We start from the raw sequence: 21,302 nt of genomic DNA, 5'->3' as shown, positions 1-21,302 counted from the left end.
CCAACAGTGCACAAAGATTCCCTTTTCTCCACATTCCTTGTCAACAGTTGTTGTTTCTTGTGTTTTTGATAATAGCCATTCTGACAGGTGTGAGGTGGTAACTCATTGTAGTTTTGATTTGCATTTCTCTGATAATTAATGATGTTGAACACCTTTTAATGTCCCTGTTGGCCATGCGTATGTCTTTGTAAAAATGTCTATTCAGGTCTTCTGCCCATTTTTTTTTTTTTTTTTTTTTGCGGTACGCGGGCCTCTCACTGTTGTGGCCTCTCCCGTTGTGGAGCACAGGCTCCGGACACGCAGGCTTAGCGGCCACGGCTCACGGGCCTAGCCGCTCCACGGCATGTGGGATCTTCCCGTACCAGGGCACGAACCCGCGTCCCCTGCATCGGCAGGCGGACTCTCAACCACTGCGCCACCAGGGAAGCCCTTTCTGCCCATTTTTTAATCAAATTTGTTTTTTGATACTGAGTTGCATAAAAAAGTTTTTTGTATACTTGGATATCAACCCCTTATTGGATATATCATTTGCAAGTATCTTCTCTCATTTGGTAGGCTACCTTTTTGTTTTGTTGGTTTGCTTCATGGTGCAGAATCTTTTAATTTGATGTAGTCCCATTGTTTATTTTTGCTTTTGCTGCCCTTACCTGAGGAGACATATCCAAAAAATATTGCTAAGACTAATGTCAAAGAGGTTACTGTCTGTGTTTTCTTCTTGGAGTTTTATGATTTCAGGTATTACATTTAAGTCTTTAATCCATTTTGAATTTATTTTGTATATGGTGTGAGAAAGTTGTCCAGTTTTCATTTTTCTGCATGTAGCATCCAGTTTTCCCAACACCATTTATTGAAGAGACTGTCTTTTCTCCATTGTATATTCTTGTCTTCTTGTCATAGATTAATTGACCATGTGAGCATAGGTTTATTTCTGGACTCTCTATTCTCTTCCACTGATTTATGTGTCTATTTCTATGCCAGTACCAGACTGTTTTGGTTACTGTAGCTTTGTACTGTAGTTTGATGTCAGGAAGCATGATTCCTCTAGCTCTGTTATTTCTCAAGATTATTTGATTTTTCACAGTCTTTTGTGTTTCCAAACAAATTTTTTTTATTAGTTTCTGCTTTATAACAAAATGAATCAGTCATACATATACATCTGTTCCCACATCCCTTCCCTCATGCATCTCCCTCCCTCCCACCCTCCCCATCCCACCCCTCCAGGCGGTCACAAAGCACTGAGCTGATCTCCCTGTGCTCTGCGGCTGCTTCCCACTATCTATCTACCTTACGTTTGGTAGTGTATATATGTCTATGCCTCTCTTTCGCTTTGTCACAGCTTACCCTTCCCCCTCCCCATATCCTCAAGTCCATTCTCAAGTAGGTCTGTTTCTTTATTCCTGTTTTACCCCTAGGTTCTTCATGACATTTTTTTTTTTTTTTTTTTTTTGCGGTACGCGGGCCTCTCACTGTTGTGGCCTCTCCCGTTGCGGAGCACAGGCTTCGGACGCACAGGCTCAGCGGCCATGGCTCACGGGCCCAGCCGCTCCGCGGCATGTGGGATCTTCCCGGACCGGGGCACGAACCCATGTCCCCTGCATCGGCAGGCGGACTCCCAACCACTGCGCCACTAGGGAAGCCCCCATGACATTTTTTTAAAAATTCCATATATATGTGTTAGCTTACGGTATTTGTCTTTCTCTTTCTGACTTACTTCACTCTGTATGACAGACTCTAGGTCTATCCACCTCATTACAAATAGCTCAGTTTCGTTTCTTTTTATGGCTGAGTAATATTCCATTGTATATATATTTTTTTAACTTTTCATTTTATTTTGGAGTATAGGTGATTAACAATGTTGTGATAGTTTCAGCTGTACAGAAAAGTGATTCAGTTATACATATACATGTATCTATTCCATGCAAATTTTGAAATTATTTGTTCTAGTTCTGTGAAAAATGCCATTGGTATTTTGATAGGGATTGCATTGAATATATAGATTGCCTTGGGTAGTATGGTCATTTTAACAATATTAATTCTTCCAATCCAAGAATACAGTGTATCTTTGCATCTGTTTGTGTCCTCTTCAGTTTCTTTCATCAGTGTCATATAGTTTTCCAGGTTTTACATCCTTAGGTAGGTTTATTCCCAAGTATTTTATTCTTTTTAATGTGATGGCCAATGGGATTATTTCCTTAATTTCTCTTTCTGATAGTTCGTTGTTAGTGTATAGAAGTGGAACAGGTTTCTGCATATTAATTTTGTATTTTGGGGTCCTTTTTTATGATTTTCATGTCTGTGTTTACGTTGCCCATCTGTTCTTTGTTCTTGCTTTCTACTTTATCCTTTGGAGCTCTTAGCCTGTTAATCGTAGTTGTTTTAAACTCCCAGTCTGATAAGTCCCACATTCCTCTCATATCTGGTTCTGATGCTTACTCTGTCTTTACATCGTGTTTTTTGCCTTTTGGTATGTAATCTTTTCCTGATGGGCAGATAGGATACCCTGGTAACAGGAACGCTGTAAATAGGCTCTTAGTAATGTGGTGGTGAGGTGTCGATGGAGGGGGGTTTTCTGTAGTCCTGTGATTAGCTCTCGGTGTTTTAATGAGCCCAGGCCTCTAGACTGTGAGCTTCACAGTGTTTCTCATTTTTTTCCCTCTCCCCTTGGGTGGGACAGGATGGCTAGAGTGGGCTGGACTTGGGTATTTTCCTTCTCCAGGTCAGGCTCTGGTTAACAAGATTCCCCTAAAGGTAGGCCTTGTTAAGAGCAGAGCGCTCTGGCCTAGTTCAGCATGGTTTCTTTCCCTTTCCCTGTCGGAAATCTGAGGGTACTTGTCTTTGGTATTTACCGTCCCAATCTGTTTGAGCTTCTAGAGCTAAGTCTCACAATACCGTGAGGTCCGCCCTATGACTGGGGCCTCTTGGGGTTTTTAACTCTCGGGGTTGACCACGCTGAGCCTTCAACAACTCATAAAATACAGTTCAGGTTTTCCTGCCCTGGCACTGCTTCCTCTGGCAGTTTCTGCTCCTGAATCTTCTCTGGGAAGCTCTGATTCCCTGTACTCAGCTGTTGGTCTCTCAAATCTTGGGGGTAGCAGTCTGCCCTGTGCTCTTCCCTTCCTTGTGTATTTAAAAAGAGTTGTGGATTTTTCAATCTGTTGAGCTTTTTACTTGTTGCCAGGATGGAGTGGTGATTTCCAAGCTCTTAACGTGCAGAAAACTACTTGCAGTTTTAAAGAGTAAATAACTATATTATTGGTATTCTTAAAATTTTCACCTGTGATATGTGTTTTTATGTATTTCTTTAGATACAAATTTGGGAAATGTATAGTTTACAGCAAATGTTCTGATAAAACTAAGCTCAGTTGCGCATATAAATTCTAATTATTTTTTCACAAAGCACCAAAAACTTTAGAGTCTTTATGTACTTTATATATGTATATATAATTAAATATTTAGACATTACTAAACATACAGTTAAAAGATTGTTTTTAAATTTTTTTGATTAATATTTTTATCTTTGTTCAATATTTTAAATACTCCAATTCATTCTCTTTTTATCCAGGTTGAAGATTGTAAAAATTTCTTTTAAGTGCAAACAGTTTTTTATTCAACTGAGAAAAGAATTGGTGAGTTGATCTTATTAACATAACTTAAGTCCTTTAAGAAATAAGTCGTCATTCATTACAGAACTTTCAGTGCAAGTAAACGTGTTATTAATACTGTTAATAACTGCCTACTCAGTTAATTAATTCACATTTTAGGACAAAGTATTTCCCTAGTGTTTCTGTGGTTCTGATCAGAAGTTATTCTAGATATCTGTTCTGCTATCTCTTGAACTTAGAAACTGATCTCAATTGTGATGTTCATTGTCGTACCCAGGGCCCATTCATGAGGTCAGTAACTGAGCATTTATATGTCCTTTTTCTTTTTCTTTTTTTTTTAAACTAAATCTACAGCACTTCCTTTCACATATGAGTACATTTCATTTGGGGGATTCTGAGCGTTTAGTTTTGTTCCTAGTTCATGAACGTGTAGTACATTTCCTCCCTTTGTTGGACTGGTGATGTCCTTTTTGTGTATTAAATACAACACGTTATCACAGAAAGTACAGTGTTGGAAAGAATTTCATCTTATAAATGATTTTATCTATTTCATCCAATTAAATTAACCTTATCCTTTGACTGACATTACTAGAAGTCTTGACAAATTAATGCACATTTCAGGATGTTTATATGTGTCTATGTGTATAAAATGTATTCAGGGACTTCCCTGGCAGTCCAGTGGTTAAGACTTCGCCTTCCAGTGCAGGGGGTGTGGGGTCGATCCCTGGTCGGGGAGCTAAGATCCCACATGCCTCGAGGCCAAAAAACCAAAACATAAAATAGAAGCAATATTATAACAAGTTCAATAAAGACTTAAAAAAAAATGGTCCACATCAAAAATACATAATAAATAAATAATAAAATAAAATGTATTCAAAGCCTTAAAATATATTTGAATCAAATGTATTTAATAGAGGATATTGATCTACTGACTATTGATTCATCATTTATACTCACAAAACATAGAAGTTTTATTTCAAGAGAGTTTTTATTGAAATAAAACCAACAGAAATTAAGTATAGTGCTTGATAAGTATATAATATACAATGTTATTATGTAGAACATTACTACCACCCTGGAAGCTGGTATTATTGCTAATGGAGGTGATGCCCACTAGCACTCATTAACTCTCCCAAGAGGTAAATATTATTCTCATTTGTATCATCATGGATTAGTTTGCTTAGTTTTGAATTTTAAAATATAAAATCATACAGAATGTTTTCATTTTTATCTGCCTTCTTTCCCTTAACACTGTGAGATTCATCCATGTTGTTACACATAGTGATAGTTTGCTCCATTGCTGTGGAATTCTACTGAATGTGTATACCATACATTAGTTATTCATTCTTACTATGTTAGTGGACAGCTTTGCCATTTCCACGTTGTGGCTATTATGATTAATGCTGTTAATGAACATTCTTGTACATGTTTCAATAAATGTTTAGAGGAATAAAATATAATAAATCATATCTGGAAACTAGAGAACAGACATTTTACTTTGATAATTATCTTGGTAGGAGGCAGTGTTTAAGTCAACTTTTCCAATTTGCTCCCCATTATAGTGCTATTGTTGTTAGTAATAATAATAATATAGTATCTAACATTTCTTAAGGTCTTACTGTGTGCCTGGTAATGTATCAGCCGTTTTCATATCATTTAATCTTCACAGCCATTCTCTGAGGTAGTGTTAGTGCATACAAAGCAACTGTTAAACATAATTAAGAATTCTCTGGTGATCAAGAAGTGATATTTTAAGCATATCATCTTCTAACATCACAGTTTAATATTTATACATAGGCATTTTACTGTATTTTAGTCATGGAAGGTATCTTCATGACCTTTTGATAGGCAAAGATTGCTTTAATAGGACATAGAAAGGAAACTAACATTAAAGGAGAAGATCAGTAACTAGAACTGTGTTAAAATTAAGAACTGTGTTCGTCAAAAGACATGATTAAGAAAGTCAAATAGCACACAATATATGTATCATACACACACACCATCTGTGTCCTTGGTTGTGTATCCAACCCAATCCAGAAGTATGCTAGTGATTTCAACAGACACTCCGGAACTGAGAACATCTCCATGGCCAGTAACATGAAAAGCTGTTGAGCCTCAATTAAGCATCAGGGAAATACAGATTATAACCAAAATGTGATAATTTCACGCAACCACCAGAATAGTGGAACAAAAAGATGGGGAGCCAGTGATCGGGGAGTGTGAGCAGCATGCGCTGCTGGTAGAAGGGGGTGCCTGTCGGGCTGGTCTTTTCGGGAACTGCTGGGCGGCACCGACTAGAGGTGAGCGCGTGGCATCTATGGCCCAGCAGCAGAAATTCGCACCTACGTGCATCGGACAAAATACAGGAATACACACAGGAACAACATTTTCACGTCACCAGACTAGAAACATTAAATGTCTGTCAACAGTAAACAGGTAAATAAACTGTGGTCTGTTCACATGAGAGAATAGTGTGGAGAATGAAGTGAGTCAATTACTGCTTCACAATTACATGGAGGAATATAGAAACATAATATTGAACAAAAGAAGCCAGACCTAAAGACATACATGTATGAGTCCGTGTATGTAAACTTGAGAAACAAGCATGATTAACCTGTGGGCATAAAAGGCAGAAGGTGGGCACGCGTGTAGAGGTTATCTGGTAGACAGGAAGACAAAGGACGCTCGGAGGTGCTGCTAACGGTCCATTTCTGGACCTGGTTGCAGTCGCTGTGTGAAAATCAGAGCATATGACATGTATGCCTTGCTATAGATAGTTCAGTGAAACTATTTATTTAACTAGCAATTTGTGCCAAATTTTTAAAGAAAAATTAAAGAAATGCTTCTGTTGCTACCTATTTTAACTTTTTAATTAATTAATTAATTAATTTTTGGCTGTGTTGGGTCTTTGTTGCTGCACGTGGCCTTTCTCTAGTTGCGGTGAGCGGGGGCTTCTCTTCACTGTGGTACGTGGGCTTCTCGTTGCGGTGGCCTCTCTTGTGGCAGAGCACAGGCTCTAGGCACGTGGGCTGCAGTAGATGTGGCATGCGGGCCCAGTAGTTGTGGCTCTCAGGCTCTAGAGCGCAGGTTCAGTAGTTGTGGCGCACGGGTTTAGTTGCTCCACGGCATGTGGGATCTTCCCGGACCAGGGCTCAAACCCATGTCCCCTTCATTGGCAGGCTGATTCTTAACCACTGTGGTACCAGGGAAGTCCCTGTTGCTACTTATTTTAAAATAAGAATTTCAAAATAGTGTTCAGAAGTGCTGAATGTTTTTATTTACTTATTTACAATCTAGACAGATTTATAAGTTTAGAGATATTGTTGAAAGGTGTGTTGATGTATCTTAAAGTTTAATTTGTGGGCCAGGATTGTATTTTGAAATAATTATAGCTACTAAGTTTTGAAAATAGATATATATCAAGTTTTAAATTTGTTTCTAACTGTGTTCTAAAATAAAAGTTCCTATGAGTTGTAATATTACCAAATGAGGTCCACATTTTGCAAACCTTTCCATTAATTTTTACTGCTTTTTTATACGATAAGCAAAAAAGACACAGGAAGGGTTAGTGTTTGTAAGGGTAGAGTATTTACCTGTAAAAAATAAATTAAATGGAGCATTAGATCCTGACATTCTCATGATATTCTCTGCATTTTGTCATTTATTACAGCATGAATCTAGAGAAACATTACTGGGATTTAACATGGTGAATTACAGAGCATGTAAAAACTTGTGGAAAGCATGTGTAGAACATCACACATTCTTCCGTTTGGACAGACCACTTCCACCTCAAAAGAATTTTTTTGCGCATTATTTTACATTAGGTTCAAAATTCCGGTATTGGTAAGTATTGCTTATGCTTTGATACTTCAGTGTTAGATTTTTTCCTCCCTTTAAAGAAAAGTTTACTGAACCATAGAATCTGTTACTCACGCACGCCTACTAAGTCAAAGTCTCCGCGGAGTGTGGCCCCTTTGTCTAATCAGCAGAAAGTTCTGTAGGTTCTCATCATAAAGCCAGACTTGAGAAACCTGTTCCATTACCTGTATTCCAGGTCATTATTTCCTAAAGTAAATCAACTGTATTTAATTAGTTACAATCTACTCCTGCTATAATTTCCATTGTCTTTGTTAAATATTTGTAAGATGACTTTCTCGTGAAGAAAATATTTAGATGTGGCCCAGAAAAGATTTGTATTGTAAACCTCAAGCATTTATAAATGCCCCATTTGTAATCAGAAAAAAAACAACAACAGCATAAAGCATAGTACAGGATATACCATTAAAAACACATCCTCCTTCCAAATAAGTGGTAAAAGTAGCCCAAAAATTCAGTATCAGCACTTAACTAGAATTAAGGAAATTGTAGCCATAACAAAGGCACAGCAGATTCTTAAGTGGCTTGATGTCATGATTGGCTCCCCTGTCACCATCCTAAAAGCAGTGCTGGGAAAGTAAGGTGTTGGTACTTGTAAATTTAAAGGTAATTAGGTTTAGGGAATGAGTATGACATCGGTAGTGAGAGTCAAGGAAAAATCAAAAAGTCTTATCTATTGGTACTAAATCTTAGCAGGTACGGAAGAAATCTCCAGTGAGAGAACAGTGCAGACCATACTGGTACTCCTTCAATAAACTTAATTCTTTACCTAAACGACCACCGGGGTTGTTATACAAGAACTATACTTAACTTTAGCAGAACTGTTTCTTCCCTCTGACCTTGAAAATACGACATACACGTCAGTATACACACACCACTTCACTTAGGCAACAAAGAAATTAATAGAATGTAGTAACCAGCCTTTAACCATAATTTAAACCAGTCTCAGATGAAAAAAAAAAAATCAAGTAATTTCCCCAAACTATACCACAGAAAACAAAATCTAGTCACGATGACTACAGATACCAAAGACATTTAAAGAAACCTGTTTGGGAGAAAATCATCCCTGAAACAGGATGAAATTTCTACCTAGATATTAGCAAAAAGAAACTAGCTTAAGGGACTTGCCCAGCGGTCCAGTGGTTAAGGCTCTGCACTTCCACTGCAGGGGGCATGGGTTCGATCCCTGGTCAGGGAGCTAGGTCCTTCATGCCGCATGTTGCAGCCAAAAAAAACCAGAACAAAACAAAAAAGAAGGGAAATTTCTCATCATGGAAGTTGAAGCACTAAACAGTAAATTAAATAATTCTTTTTTTAAAAAAAAGCTCAAGAACTATCTAATTAAAAAAGAAAATACTGGTTGAGGGCAGCAACACTTGCCATTCAGGCTGTTATTGCCCTTGGGGGAATATGGACCTAGTACTGGCAGATTTTACATTTTTAAACAGTTTTATTAAGGTATAATTGACAGAATAAGTTACCATATTTAAAGTTTAAAATTTCATGTTTGGGGATGTATATACATCCATGAACCCATCACCACAATTAAGATAGCAAGCATATCCACCCCGGAATTTTCCTCATACCCCTCTGAAACCCCTTTTCTCTCACCTCTCTTTGTCCCCATGTATCCGCTGGTCTGCTTTCTGTGTCTATAAATTGGTTTGCATTTTCTAGGATTTTACATAAATTGAAACATATTTTGCATATTCTTTACATATATATTACATACTCTTTTACTTGGCATAATTATTCTGAAATTCATCTCTGTTGTTGCCTGGATTGAGGGTTCATTTCTTTTTATTGTAGGGTAGTATTCCATTGTGTAGATATAACACATTTTGTTTATCCATTCACTGAATTATAGATATCAAGTGGGTTGTTTCTCTGTTTGGCTTGCTTCCGGACTTGGGCTATTACAAATAAAGCTGCTGAACATGGATGTGGAAGGGTTTGTATGGACATTTGCTTTAAGTTCCCTTGGTTAAATACCTAGGAGTGGAATTGCTGGATCTTATGGTAGATGTATGTTTAACTTTGCAAGAATCTGCTGGTCGTTTTTCCAAAGCTCGTGTATCTTTTTACATGTCCACCATCAGTGTATGAGAGTTCTAATTCCACCAGATTCCTACCACTGCCTCCTGGTATCTTTTCATTTGACTAGTTTTCTGAAGAGCACATAGTTTTGATAAGTTCAATTTACCAGTTTTTTCTTTCATGGATCTTTCTTTTGGTGTCATATCTAAGGAATCTTTGCCTAACTCAAGGTCACAAAGATTTATTCCTGTTTTCTTCTAAGAGTTTTACAGTTTTAACCCTTACATTTAGGTCTATGATCGATTTGAAAGTAATTTTTGCATATGGTATGAAGTATGGATTGAAGTTTGTCTTTTTACATATGGATATCCAGTTGTTCTAGCATTTTTTGTAGAAAAGATTACTCTTTCTCCATAGCATTGCCTTTGCACCTTTGCTAGAAATCAGTGGTCCGCATTTGGGTGGACTTATTTCTGGACTTTTTAATAAGTTCAGTAGTATTAGTCTTCCAACTTTGTTCTTTTTAGTTCTTTTGAATGTTCTAGGCCCATTGCAGTTTCATCTGAATTTTAGAATTAGCTGATCAGTTTCTACAAGAAAGACTTCTGGGATTCTAACTGGAATTGTGCTGAAACTATAGATCAATTTCAGGAGAATTGACATCTTAAAAATATTGAGTTTTCTCTGCTAGAACTAAGCAGTGAATTTGGTAAGGTTGCGGGATACAAAATTAATGCACAGAAATCTCTTGCATTCCTATACACTAACAATGAAAGATCAGAAACAGAAATTAAGGAAACAACCCTATTTACCTTCGCAACAAAAAGAGTAAAACGCCTAGGAATAAACCTACCTAGGGAGACAAAAGACCTGTATGCAGAAAACTATAAAACACTGATGAAAGAAATCAAAGATGACATAAACAGATGGAGAAATGTACCATGTTCTTGGATTGGAAGAATCAACATTGTGAAAATGACTATACTACCCAAAGCAATCTACAGATTCAGTGCAGTCCCTATCAAATTACCAATGGCATTCTTCACAGAATTAGAACCAAAAATGTTATACTTTGTATGGAAACACAGAAGACCCCGAATAGCCGGAGCAATCTTGAGAAAGAAAAACGGAGCTAAAACATAGGAAAAACACTCTTTGACATAAACCACAGCAAGATCTTCTCTGACCCACCTCCTAGAATAATGAAAATAAAAACAAAAATAAACAAATGGGACCTAATTAAACTTGAAAGCTTTTACACAGCAAAGGAAACCATAAACAAGACCAAAAGACAATCCTCAGAATGAGAGAAAATATTTGCAAACGAAGCAACAGACAAAGGATTAATCTCCAAAATATACAAACAGCTCATGGAGTGCAATATCAAAAAAACAACTGAATCAAAAAATGGGTGGAAGACATAAACAGGTATTTCACCAAGGAAGACATACCAGATGGCCAGGAGGCACATGAAAAGATGCTCAACATCACTAATTATTAGAGAAATGCAAATCAAAACTACAACGAGGTATCACCTCACACTGGGCAGAATGGCCATCATCAAAAAATCTACAAACAATAAATGCTGGAGAAGGTGTGGAGAAAAGGGAACCCTCTTGAACTGTTGGTAGGAATGTAAATTGATATAGCCACTGTGGAGAACAGTATGGAGGTTCCTTAAAAAACTAAAAATTGGGACTCCCCTGGTAGCGCAGTGGTTAAGAATCACCTGCCAATACAGGGGACACAGGTTCAATCCCTGGTCTGGGAAGATCCCACATGCCACAGAGCAACTAAGCCCGTGCACCACAACTACTGAACCTGTGCTCTAGAGCCTGCGAGCCACAGCTACTGAAGCCCTTGTGCCTAGAGCCCGTGCTCTGAAACAAGAGAAGCCAGCACAATGAGAAACCCGCGCACTGCAATGAAGAGTAGCCCCTGCTTGCTGCCACTAGAGAAAGCCCATGTGCAGCAATGAAGACCCAGTGCAGCCAAAAATAAATAAAATAAAAGTAAATAATCATATCTTCAAAAAATGTATGGATGTACTTATAAAACAAAATACTAAAAATAGAACTACCATATGACCCAGCAATCCCACTCCTGGGCATATAGCCTGAGAAAACCATAATTCAAAAAGACACATGTACCCCAGTGTTCATTGCAGCACTATTTACAATAGCCAGGACATGGAAACAACCTAAATGTCCAATGACAGATGAATGGATAATGAAGATGTGGTACATATATGCAGTGGAATATTAGCCATAAAAAGGAATGAAATTGGGTCATTTGTAGAGATGTGGATGGACCTAGAGTCTGTCATACAGAGTAAGGTAAGCCAGAGAGAGAAAAACAAATACTATATGTTAACACATACATGTGGAATATAGAAAAATGGTAATAGATGAACCTGTTTTAAGGGCAGGAATAGGGATGTAGAAATAGAGAACCGACATGTGGACACGGTGGGGAAGGGGTGGGTGGGACGAACTGGGAGATTAGGATGGACATATATACACTGCCATGCGTGAAATAGATAGCTAGTGGGAACCTGCTGTACAGCACAGGGAGCTCAGCTCGGGGCTCTGTGACGACCTACATGGGCAGGATGCGGGGTGGGGTGGGAGGGAGGTCCAAGAGGGAGGGGGTATGTGTACACACATAGCTGATTCACTTCATCGTACAGCAGAAACTAACACAACATTGTAAAGCAATTTTACTCCAATAAAAATATATTGAGTTTTCTGACTCATGAAACATGGTATATCTTTTTATGTACTTAAAAGCTATTTCTCTCGGCAATGTTTGTCGTTTTCAGCATACACCTTTCACATCTTTTCCAAATGTATCTTTAATTATTTCATGTTTTTGATGCTATTATAACTTGTCTTACTATAGTTTAATTTCAGATTGTTCATCACAGTTAATTAGATATACAATTGATTTTTTTTTTTTTTCTTTTTGCGGTACACGGGCCTCTCACTGTTGTGGCCTCTCCCGTTGCGGAGCACAGGCTCCGGACGCGCAGGCTAAGCGGCCATGGCTCACGGGCCCAGCCGTTCCACGGCATGTGGGATCTTTCCGGACCGGGGCACGAACCCGTGTCCCCTGCATCGGCAGGCGGACTCTCAACCACTGCGCCACCAGGGAAGCCCGCAATTGATTTTTTTATGTTGATCTTGTTCTGTTAAACTTTGCTTTTACCTCATTTATTTTAGGAGCTTTTTTTATAGTTGCCGAAAGATTTTCTTCCTAGAGGCCAAAAACAGTTTTAATTTTTCCTTTCTATTCTGATCCTTTTTATTCCTTTTTCTTTACTTGTTGCCCCAGCTAGAATCGCCAGGATAGTGTTGAGTAGAAGCGGTGAGAGCAGATATCCTTGTCTTGTTCCTTATCTTAGGGGAAGGCACTCAGTATTTCACTATTAAGTGTGATGTTGGTTGTGAGCTTTCACACATGCCCTATATCATGCCTGTTAAGGCAGTTCCTCTATTTCGCATTTGTGGGAAGTTTTTATTAGGATTGGTTATTGTTTTTTGTCAAATGCTTTTTCTGCAGCTATCACAGTGATCATATGAGTTTTCTTTTTAGTTGTTTATTTGATGAATTATATTGATTGACTTTCAAATGGTAAAACATCCGTACATTCCTGAGAGAAACCCCACTTGGTTATGATCTGTTATCCTTTTTATATATTATTTAATTTGCTTACATTTTGTTTAGAATTTTTGCATTTATGTTTGTGAAGGATATTTCTCTTTAGTTTTCTTCTGTAATGTCATTATCAGGTTTGGTGTCAGGATCATTTTGGCCTCATTGAATGAGTTGGGAAGTACTTCCTCATTTTCAGTTTTCTAGAAGAGTTTCTGTAGTAATATTATTTCCTTTTAAAATGTTTGATAGAATTTTCCACTTCTGTTCTTTCTAAGGCAGAAGTGTTATTTATAGGAGGCTTTTGAACAGCACATTCAGATTCTTTAATACCAATGAAGCAGTTCAGGTTTTCTCTTTCTTCCTGGGTGGACTTTGATCATGTTTTTCAAGGAATTTATCTATTTTGTCAAAGTTCTTGAATATTTTGGCAAAAAGGTTGTAATATTACCCTATTATATTTTCAATACCTCTAGAATCTAGTAAGGTCATTTCTCTCATTCTTGATATTGGTAATTTGTGTCTTCTCTCTTTTTCCCTTATCAGTCTTGTTAGAGGTTTATCACTTGGGATTAAATATTTTTAAACACTGTGAATGCTAAATAAAACCTTTCTTCAGGTTTGTATGTAGCTTATGGGCCACCCTTTGTCTGTCAAGTCTTAAAGGAAACAAGTGACCAAAAAGTACTAAACCAGATTCCCGTTCAAGTCTAGAGTCAATAGCTAGGCAGTATCAAATATACAAAACCTCAGGGAATATAACATCTCTGAGCCTATTTTGAAAAGAAAATTTAATGGTAAAGTTAAGCCATCTAAGAGAGAATTCAAAATGACTCAAGAAGAATCTTGGTGAAAGAAGTCAGAATAAAGATTAAATTCTTTAAATATGGAATGAATCCTTGGCAACTATGAGAATTAAAACTACAGAATAGTATTAAAATGTCATAAACTTGGGCAAAGTAAAAGTAATAATATAACTAAGAAAGCAAGAGGAAGCAGGGACTATGTGAATCCATATTAACAAAAATTAAATATTAATACACTAAGTTTTTAAGGTTTTCCCTGACCTTTTTATTCTCCTCCTTCTTCTTTGTAAATGAATGGTAGCCTTTTTCTTTCCTTTAATTCAAGAAAAATCCATTTAATATTTTCATTGTGGCATATATAGCATAATCACATTATAATAGAATTATATCCATATTTGTAGCCTTTTCTATGTATGTATAGAGTTTCAGAATGATTTTTGCCTGCTCATAATGAAGATTATTTCTTAGGGGTATGGCTGTAGCTAAATCTGTTTACTTTTTTTGTTATGCTTTTCGATATTGCTTGAATTACTTACAAGAAGCCTGCATGCTTTCACCAATTGGTGTATTCTCATTGTTCTTTTTTTTTTTTTTTTTTTCAAACCACTGAGTCTGTGGATCTCATTGTTCTTAAGATAAGTATCTTGCTGTCAGAATTTAGTGTTCTTAGATTATATTACAGTTTTATATTTTGTTCTAATTATACTAAAACCTATAGAATAATATGGATAATATGACATATAAACACTTCATTTCCCCCTCATTTGAATTTAATCTTTATATTTTTATTATGAAATTCAACTTGTTAATTCAGCCTTTTGAGTAATAATGTCCCATTTGAGTCCTCTTTCCTGGAAAATTACTATATCAGTCTGGGAAACAGGAAGCTCTTTTGATTTTTCAAATAAAAGCAATTTAATTGAGGCAGCTGGTTTCTAACACAGGTGTTAGAAAGGCTGGGAAAACAAAAGGGAGGGGGTTTGGAGAAGCAGCAGGAAGAATGGGTAATGCCTGAGGGTCAGAAGCTTGTGTCACTCTGGGCTGGAGCCCACAAGCTGAGACCTGCTGCTGCGCTGGTGAGCTGCTGCCATGGATTCTGGATCTCCAGGGCGGTGCTGCTTTGATCAGAGATGGCATCATCTGTGGGGTTCTGTTTCTTTCTGTGCCCTGTCCCTGCTGCTGTTACAGCGGCTGCCAGCATCTGACGGTCACCTGATTCTGACTTGCTCCGCTTTCTGATCTCCCACCAGAAAAAAGGCAGAACTGACAGAAAGCCAGCTTGCAGGGGAGCCTCCCAGATGCGGGCTGTAGCAGACAGAGCAGGACAGGACTGAGGCCTGGGCAGCTCGGCTAACATGAAATTAAATTAGTGTGTATAAGTAAGCCGTAGATGTCTGTAGTTGTGAAAGCTAGGCTTTCTGTTTATAGCCCTTAAGAACTTCAAAAACGTATCCAAAATACTTTTTAATCACCAAAATGATTAATAATCTTGTGAACGATGTAGGAATGGCAGCATGACAAATGTTTATCTGGATACAGTCCTATCCTTAATGGATACACATTAGATAAAGCGCTTTTCCCCCTCATTATAAGCAATGGTTGGGAATACTAGCACTCTTGTCATCTCTCAGGAAGACTGAGAGATGGAATTTGGAATATCAGGGGATTTAATACTTCCTTTACCAGCCTTCTCACACACACTGCCCCTTGTTATCTCTGTTCCAAAATGTCCAGGGGATTACAGTCCTTGTTCTAATGTGGAAGTACAAAGCAGTGGTGAACCTAAATCTGTTACCTTGTTCACAATTGCAAGTATAGCTCATCCTTCTTAGAGGAAATATATTAAGAAACATCAACTTATCTAAATTTTAAAATCGTGACAATGTTTCTGACTTTTCCATTAAAACTTGAACAGATGTGCCATTCTCTTCACATTTATCTACACTTGTCCATAGAATATGATCTTAAAGTTGCTTGCTTATTAGCTTTGAAAACCTATATTTGGCTGCTTTTATATATATTAAATTTCTATCTATGTAAATGGATATCTTTGATATTCTAAACATTTATGTTCATTCACTCAAATAATGTGATGTGTCAAGTAACAGATTCTCTGAAAACCAAGTTTTCATTTACACATTTGCTCGCAACACATGGGAGTACCCCAGAGGAAGCTCAGTTCCCAGGCATAAACGGTGTGCTTGGGAGACACATCAGCTTCAGGACAAACCCCTGTAATGCCCGACTCCCAACCCTGTTCTGACCTTCATTCCTTCTAATATAAAAATGTCTGGAGTTGCCTGTGTCTGGACGCGGGGGGATTTGAGGCTGTGTCTGTGATCATCGTCGGGAGGTGAGGAGGAGAAGCTTGCCCAAGGAGAGAGCAGTTCTTGGAGGTCTCCCCACCACGTGCCAGGCCCCTGTTGAAGAAGTAGTAAAGACACTAGGCAAACCGCAGACGTGGCAGGAGGGCAGGGCTCAGATGGGCTGGGACAGCGCCACCTGTTTCTGAGTCTGGAGGGAGTGCCTTTCCAGGGCATAGCAGAGGAGGAATTCCCTCAGACAGAATGACTTCTTTCGTACTCACTCCCACACAAAGGAGCATCTGAAAACCAAGTGTCTTTGGAACACCTCCTTGTTCACTAATGGAAGAACTGTAATTCAGCTTCATCTCTCCAGGTAGAAGTGGGATACAGTCCATTCTTTCCTTCTTACCCGCTGCTCCCTTTTCTCTGCTGGAGAGATCTTGTCTCATGTCATTGTAGTGTAGTCCTGCTGTGTGTTGTCATTTTATCTTGTAGTTCTCTTCAAGGTTTTCTTATTGTGCATATTTATCTATTTCAGTGGGAGAACTGAAGTCCAGTCAGTTCAATATGGCAAAGAAAAGGCAAATAAAGACAGGGTGTTTGCAAGGTAAGCCACTTCTAATTCAGTGTCTGAATTTTTTTAAAGCAAGGTTAAAATTGCTAAAAACTCTTTTTCCAAATATGATTACAGAATTATCACATGATTCCTTCTTTAATTAAATGATAAATTACGTTGAGCGAATAATGAAATAGTTTGTCTAGTTTACTCAATCAGTCTTTTTTAGTGGACCAAGGATTGTAACCCTGACTAGGCAGAATCAAGTAGTATATTATTAATAAAACATTTTGTTGGAAGGCTTGTTTCCCTTTTGTTAACATTTTTGAGAAACATAGTGGCTCATCTCATGTATTATCCAGCCCATTTCTTCTTTCTTTAAATCATATTGTTAAGAAATAAGTTGCTTTTTATTTGGGTGCTGTTTTGTTATCTTCATTTTTTAAGATCTGTTAATAACCAGTTTGCTTTTCAACAAGTGAGATGACATGATCAGATTTATGGTTTAGAAAATAGTTTTATAAGCAAGGATAGAGAATGAATTAGAAGTAAAGGCTGGGTACCCAGAGACCAGTTAGGTTATTGCAGTAATCCAAATGAAAATAACAAAGGCCTGAACTAAAACATTGACAGTGCAGTGGTTAATAGGGAACAAATTTGAGGAACTTATTTTGCGGGTGGAACAAGCACAAGTTGTTGACCAATTGGTGGAGGTGTGTGAGAGACAGGAGTATCTGGAAAGACTTGTCAGCTTGGAGTGACATAAAATGGACGGGGGTTACAGGAGAACAGATTTGTAAGGGAAGAGGTTAAATTGGCACAGGTCTCGTTTGAGACGCCTGAGCAACAGTCTAACCAGATTGTCCAGTAGTAGATGGTTAAAAACTCAGCCTAGAGCTCTGACGAGGGAGAGTGACCAGATTGGTGGCAGCTAATCTTTACCCAAGACCTACTGTGCCGAGCACTGTTTCAGGCCTTGGGAACACAGTGAAGAACAAGATACACCTCTTAGCCTCATGGAGCCTGCACTCTGATTGGTGGAGCAGGCGCCTAATATAGGTGAGGGCCGAGGCAGGGAAGGCCCTGGGCCGGGGCCAGTAGTGGGCAGGGTGCGCACGGCAGTGGTCCAGGAGATGGCTAGACAGGCGGGCAGCGGCCGGAGTCTGTGTGGCCCTGTGCTGGGAACGGTGAGGACTTAGGATTGTAAGTGGAGGCCAGGGGGGCTGGGGGCATGGGAGGGATATAAACTGACTTGCATTTTAAAAATGTGGTAGAGTTCTTGTGCTTTAGAGTGATAAACTGAAACATCTACAAGTATCTTATGGTTTCTGGGATTTGCTTCAGAATAATTGGGGGGCGAGGTGAAACAGGATTCTCATGATGTTGCTGTTGAACCTGGGGCCTGAGTACACAGGGTTTATCAAACTCTTCTTTCTACTTCTGTTTATATTTGAAATGTTCCAAAATAAAAAGATGGGGGAGGGTGGGAGATTAGCCTGGCTGCTGGGATAGAATCACTCTGTGGGGATGTGAGTGGAAGAGGGTGACCAGTTAATCTCATAATGGCTAATGCTTATTTTGTACTTATCTGTGCCAGGCAGTTTTTGTATATTAACTCACAACCCCCAAACTCAATGAGGTAATAAATCCATTACAGATGAGAAAACTGAGCGAGTTTGAATAATTTACCTGAGATTATATGGAGTGTGAGGGATGCAGCAAGATTCTAACCAGGCATCCCAGGTTCTTACCCACACTTTTAACCTCTGTGCGGTAGTGTTTGCTATTCTGCGTGAGACGCTTGACTCCTTCCCTGTCTCAGATGTGAAAGATGATCTCGTTTATTGTCTGTCTCCTGCACTAGGTAGGATGTCAGCTCTAGGAGGATGGGAGTTTGTCTGTCTTAATTCACAACAGTAGCCACAGTTCTCTAATGAGTGGGGTATGGTAGATGTTTTTTAAATGAAGCCGTGTATTTTCAGTGAAAATAGCTTAGAGAGGGTGAGTCCTTAAAGAGGTCATGAGCTTAGAGTCTGCTGCCAGTGGAGGCCTGAGAGTTTTAATAAACGAGAAGTGGAGAATTTTGCTTTTGACTTTAATTTTGCTCTTAGTCTTTGTCCAAAAGACCTCCTGCTTTGTGTTTCTAGGGTAAAAAGCTGCTGTTTTTTTCTTTCCTCTAAAAGCAGAAACTGCTTTATTGCTTTCTCTACTCCACAAGTGATGGCTCATTTTGTTTTTTAAAGCTCCAACAATGCCAAATAACATAAAGAAAAATCGTGACCCCCAACACAACCATTTAAAATTGTTTTGTATTTACTATTCAAGATTTTGCCATGTATACTCACAGAAATATTGATATGTATGTCTATATTTTATTTGTTTTAAAACTTGTTTCCTACTTTTTCTTGCTTGTTTTTATCAATTAGCATATCATAGGAATTTCCTTCAATGTTGAAAAATCTGCAGTCGTTCACTTCAGTAAATCTTAAACACTTAAGTCCTTTTATCCTGAGCTGTAGATTTAATTGCAAGATCCTTCCCTTCCTCCTGCCACTGGTCCGCCTGCACAGTCAGAGTCATTTCTGAGGCTGAGGCTGTGCCAGCACTGTGCCTGGAATGCTTGTAAAAATAAAAAACAAATAATATTACAAGTTCCTTGGAGTAAGGACATTTGAAGCAAAAAAATCATTAGAACATGATTTTTTATGTGTTTGAATAATAAAATTTACTTGGGTTTGTTTTTTTTTCCCCCTTCATTCCTGGCTTACCCTCATCCCCATTTGTCTGTGAATGATCTGTCCAGTCGGAAAATTGTCAATGAAAAACGCCTTGATGTAGGAAAGATTTCGCTGGTCAGGGCATGTAGCATTTTGCTGTGATAAGTTTAACTCGAATTTGAATCATGTAATTCATTTCAGCATTTGTTCAAGAAAGTTTTGAAATTGATTTATTTTGGCTTTATTTTTAGATTTATTGAGGGAAATATTGTCAATTTCTCTATTAAATATAAATCTTGGTGTCATATTAGTGGCTTGGTTATTTCAGAAGGGAGAAAGAAAGAAAGTAAAAACACAGAGATGTCTGCCCCAATAGATACAGCTACTGAAATTACTCAAATTCCTCCTTTCCACAGTCATAGATACTCTTGTTTCCAGTTGGAAAGTACGAAGGACCTGTACAAATGTAAAATGTACAGTAAAATGTTAATTTGAAACCATTTTCCTTAAAATTGCTCTCAAGAAAGGAATAGTTTACTTCCTATCAACTTTGTTTTAACTTAAAATGTACATATTTATTCTAGTTCTTAGTACTATAACTTTTTTGCAACACTCCTTTCAGACTTGTTAAAATCAAAGTAAATATTTTTCTGATTCTTCTGTTAAAACAGCACCATAACAAAATACTTGCACTTTTTTATTCTTTTCCTAACAAGAAGCTTAACTTTTTTGTCTTGCTTGATATTTGTAAAAATACTGAATATGATTTCATAACTAGTCCTACTGTAATATGATATCCTAATATGAATACCAAATCATAGGTGTGTTTATATATTAATGTTAATATCACATGCAAATGACTTCCTTTATTTATATGTGTTAATGCTTTAATATTTTGAGCATATCAGATTTTGAGAGATATACAGATAGTTACACCTGCATCTTACTAGTTCATTTTTTTTCCAGAGCAGTTCCCAATGCATTTTATTTTATTTTATTATTTATTTATGTTTTAAATTTAATATTAAAATTTTTTTTAAATTTTTATTTTATATTGGAGTATAGTTGATTAACACTGTTACGTTAGTTTCAGGTGTACAGCAAAGTGATTCAGTTACACATATACAAGTATCTATTCATTTTCTAATCCTTTTTCCATTTCTGTTATTACAGAATATTGAACAGAACTCCCTGTGCTATGCAGTAGGCCCTTGTTGGTTACCTATCTATCTATCTATCTATCTATCTATCTATTATTTATTTGGCTGCGCCTGGTCTTAGTTGTGGCATGTGAACTCTTAGTTGCGGTATATGGGATCTAGTTCCCTGACCAGGGATCGAACCCAGGCCCCCTGCACTGGGAGCGTGGAGTCTTAGCCACTGGACCACCAGGGAAGTCCCTGGTTATCTATTTAAAATATAGCAGTGTGTACATGGGAATATCAAACCCCAGTCTATCCCTCCTCCCCCACTTTTCTCTGCCTGGTAACCATAAGCTCATTTTCTAGGTCTGTGAGTTTGTTTCTGTTTTATAAATAAGTTTATTTATATCATTTTTTTTAAGAGTCCACATATATGTGGTATCATATGATATTCGTCTTTCTCTATCTGACTTACTTCACTTAGTATGATAGTCACCAGTCAGATAGTTCTTCATTTTATATATGCATTATTAAAATGTGAAATTGTTTAACAGGTTATCTTATAAAACAAATATGCATTATTCAGTGAGTAGTAGAGATAAAATT

General features: G+C 37.8%; 1 protein-coding gene across 1 annotated transcript in view; it reads left to right on the top strand.

Annotated features, from left to right (window-relative positions):
* Positions 1 to 21,302, top strand: part of PTPN4 (protein tyrosine phosphatase non-receptor type 4) — a gene marked incomplete at its 5' end in the record, with an annotated part of 146,522 nt that overhangs the window by 76,035 nt on the left and 49,185 nt on the right. The window contains 3 exons of the mRNA XM_079710549.1: positions 3,563 to 3,626; positions 7,273 to 7,445; positions 16,820 to 16,888. Coding sequence (XP_079566675.1) covers positions 3,563 to 3,626; positions 7,273 to 7,445; positions 16,820 to 16,888 — 306 coding nt within the window. The remainder of the gene's footprint in view (positions 1 to 3,562; positions 3,627 to 7,272; positions 7,446 to 16,819; positions 16,889 to 21,302) is intronic.

The sequence above is a fragment of the Hyperoodon ampullatus genome, assembly GCF_949752795.1.
Source record: "Hyperoodon ampullatus genome assembly, chromosome: 8".
NCBI classification, from domain to species: domain Eukaryota; kingdom Metazoa; phylum Chordata; class Mammalia; order Artiodactyla; family Ziphiidae; genus Hyperoodon; species Hyperoodon ampullatus.
This window is presented reverse-complemented; position numbering and strand designations above follow the sequence as displayed.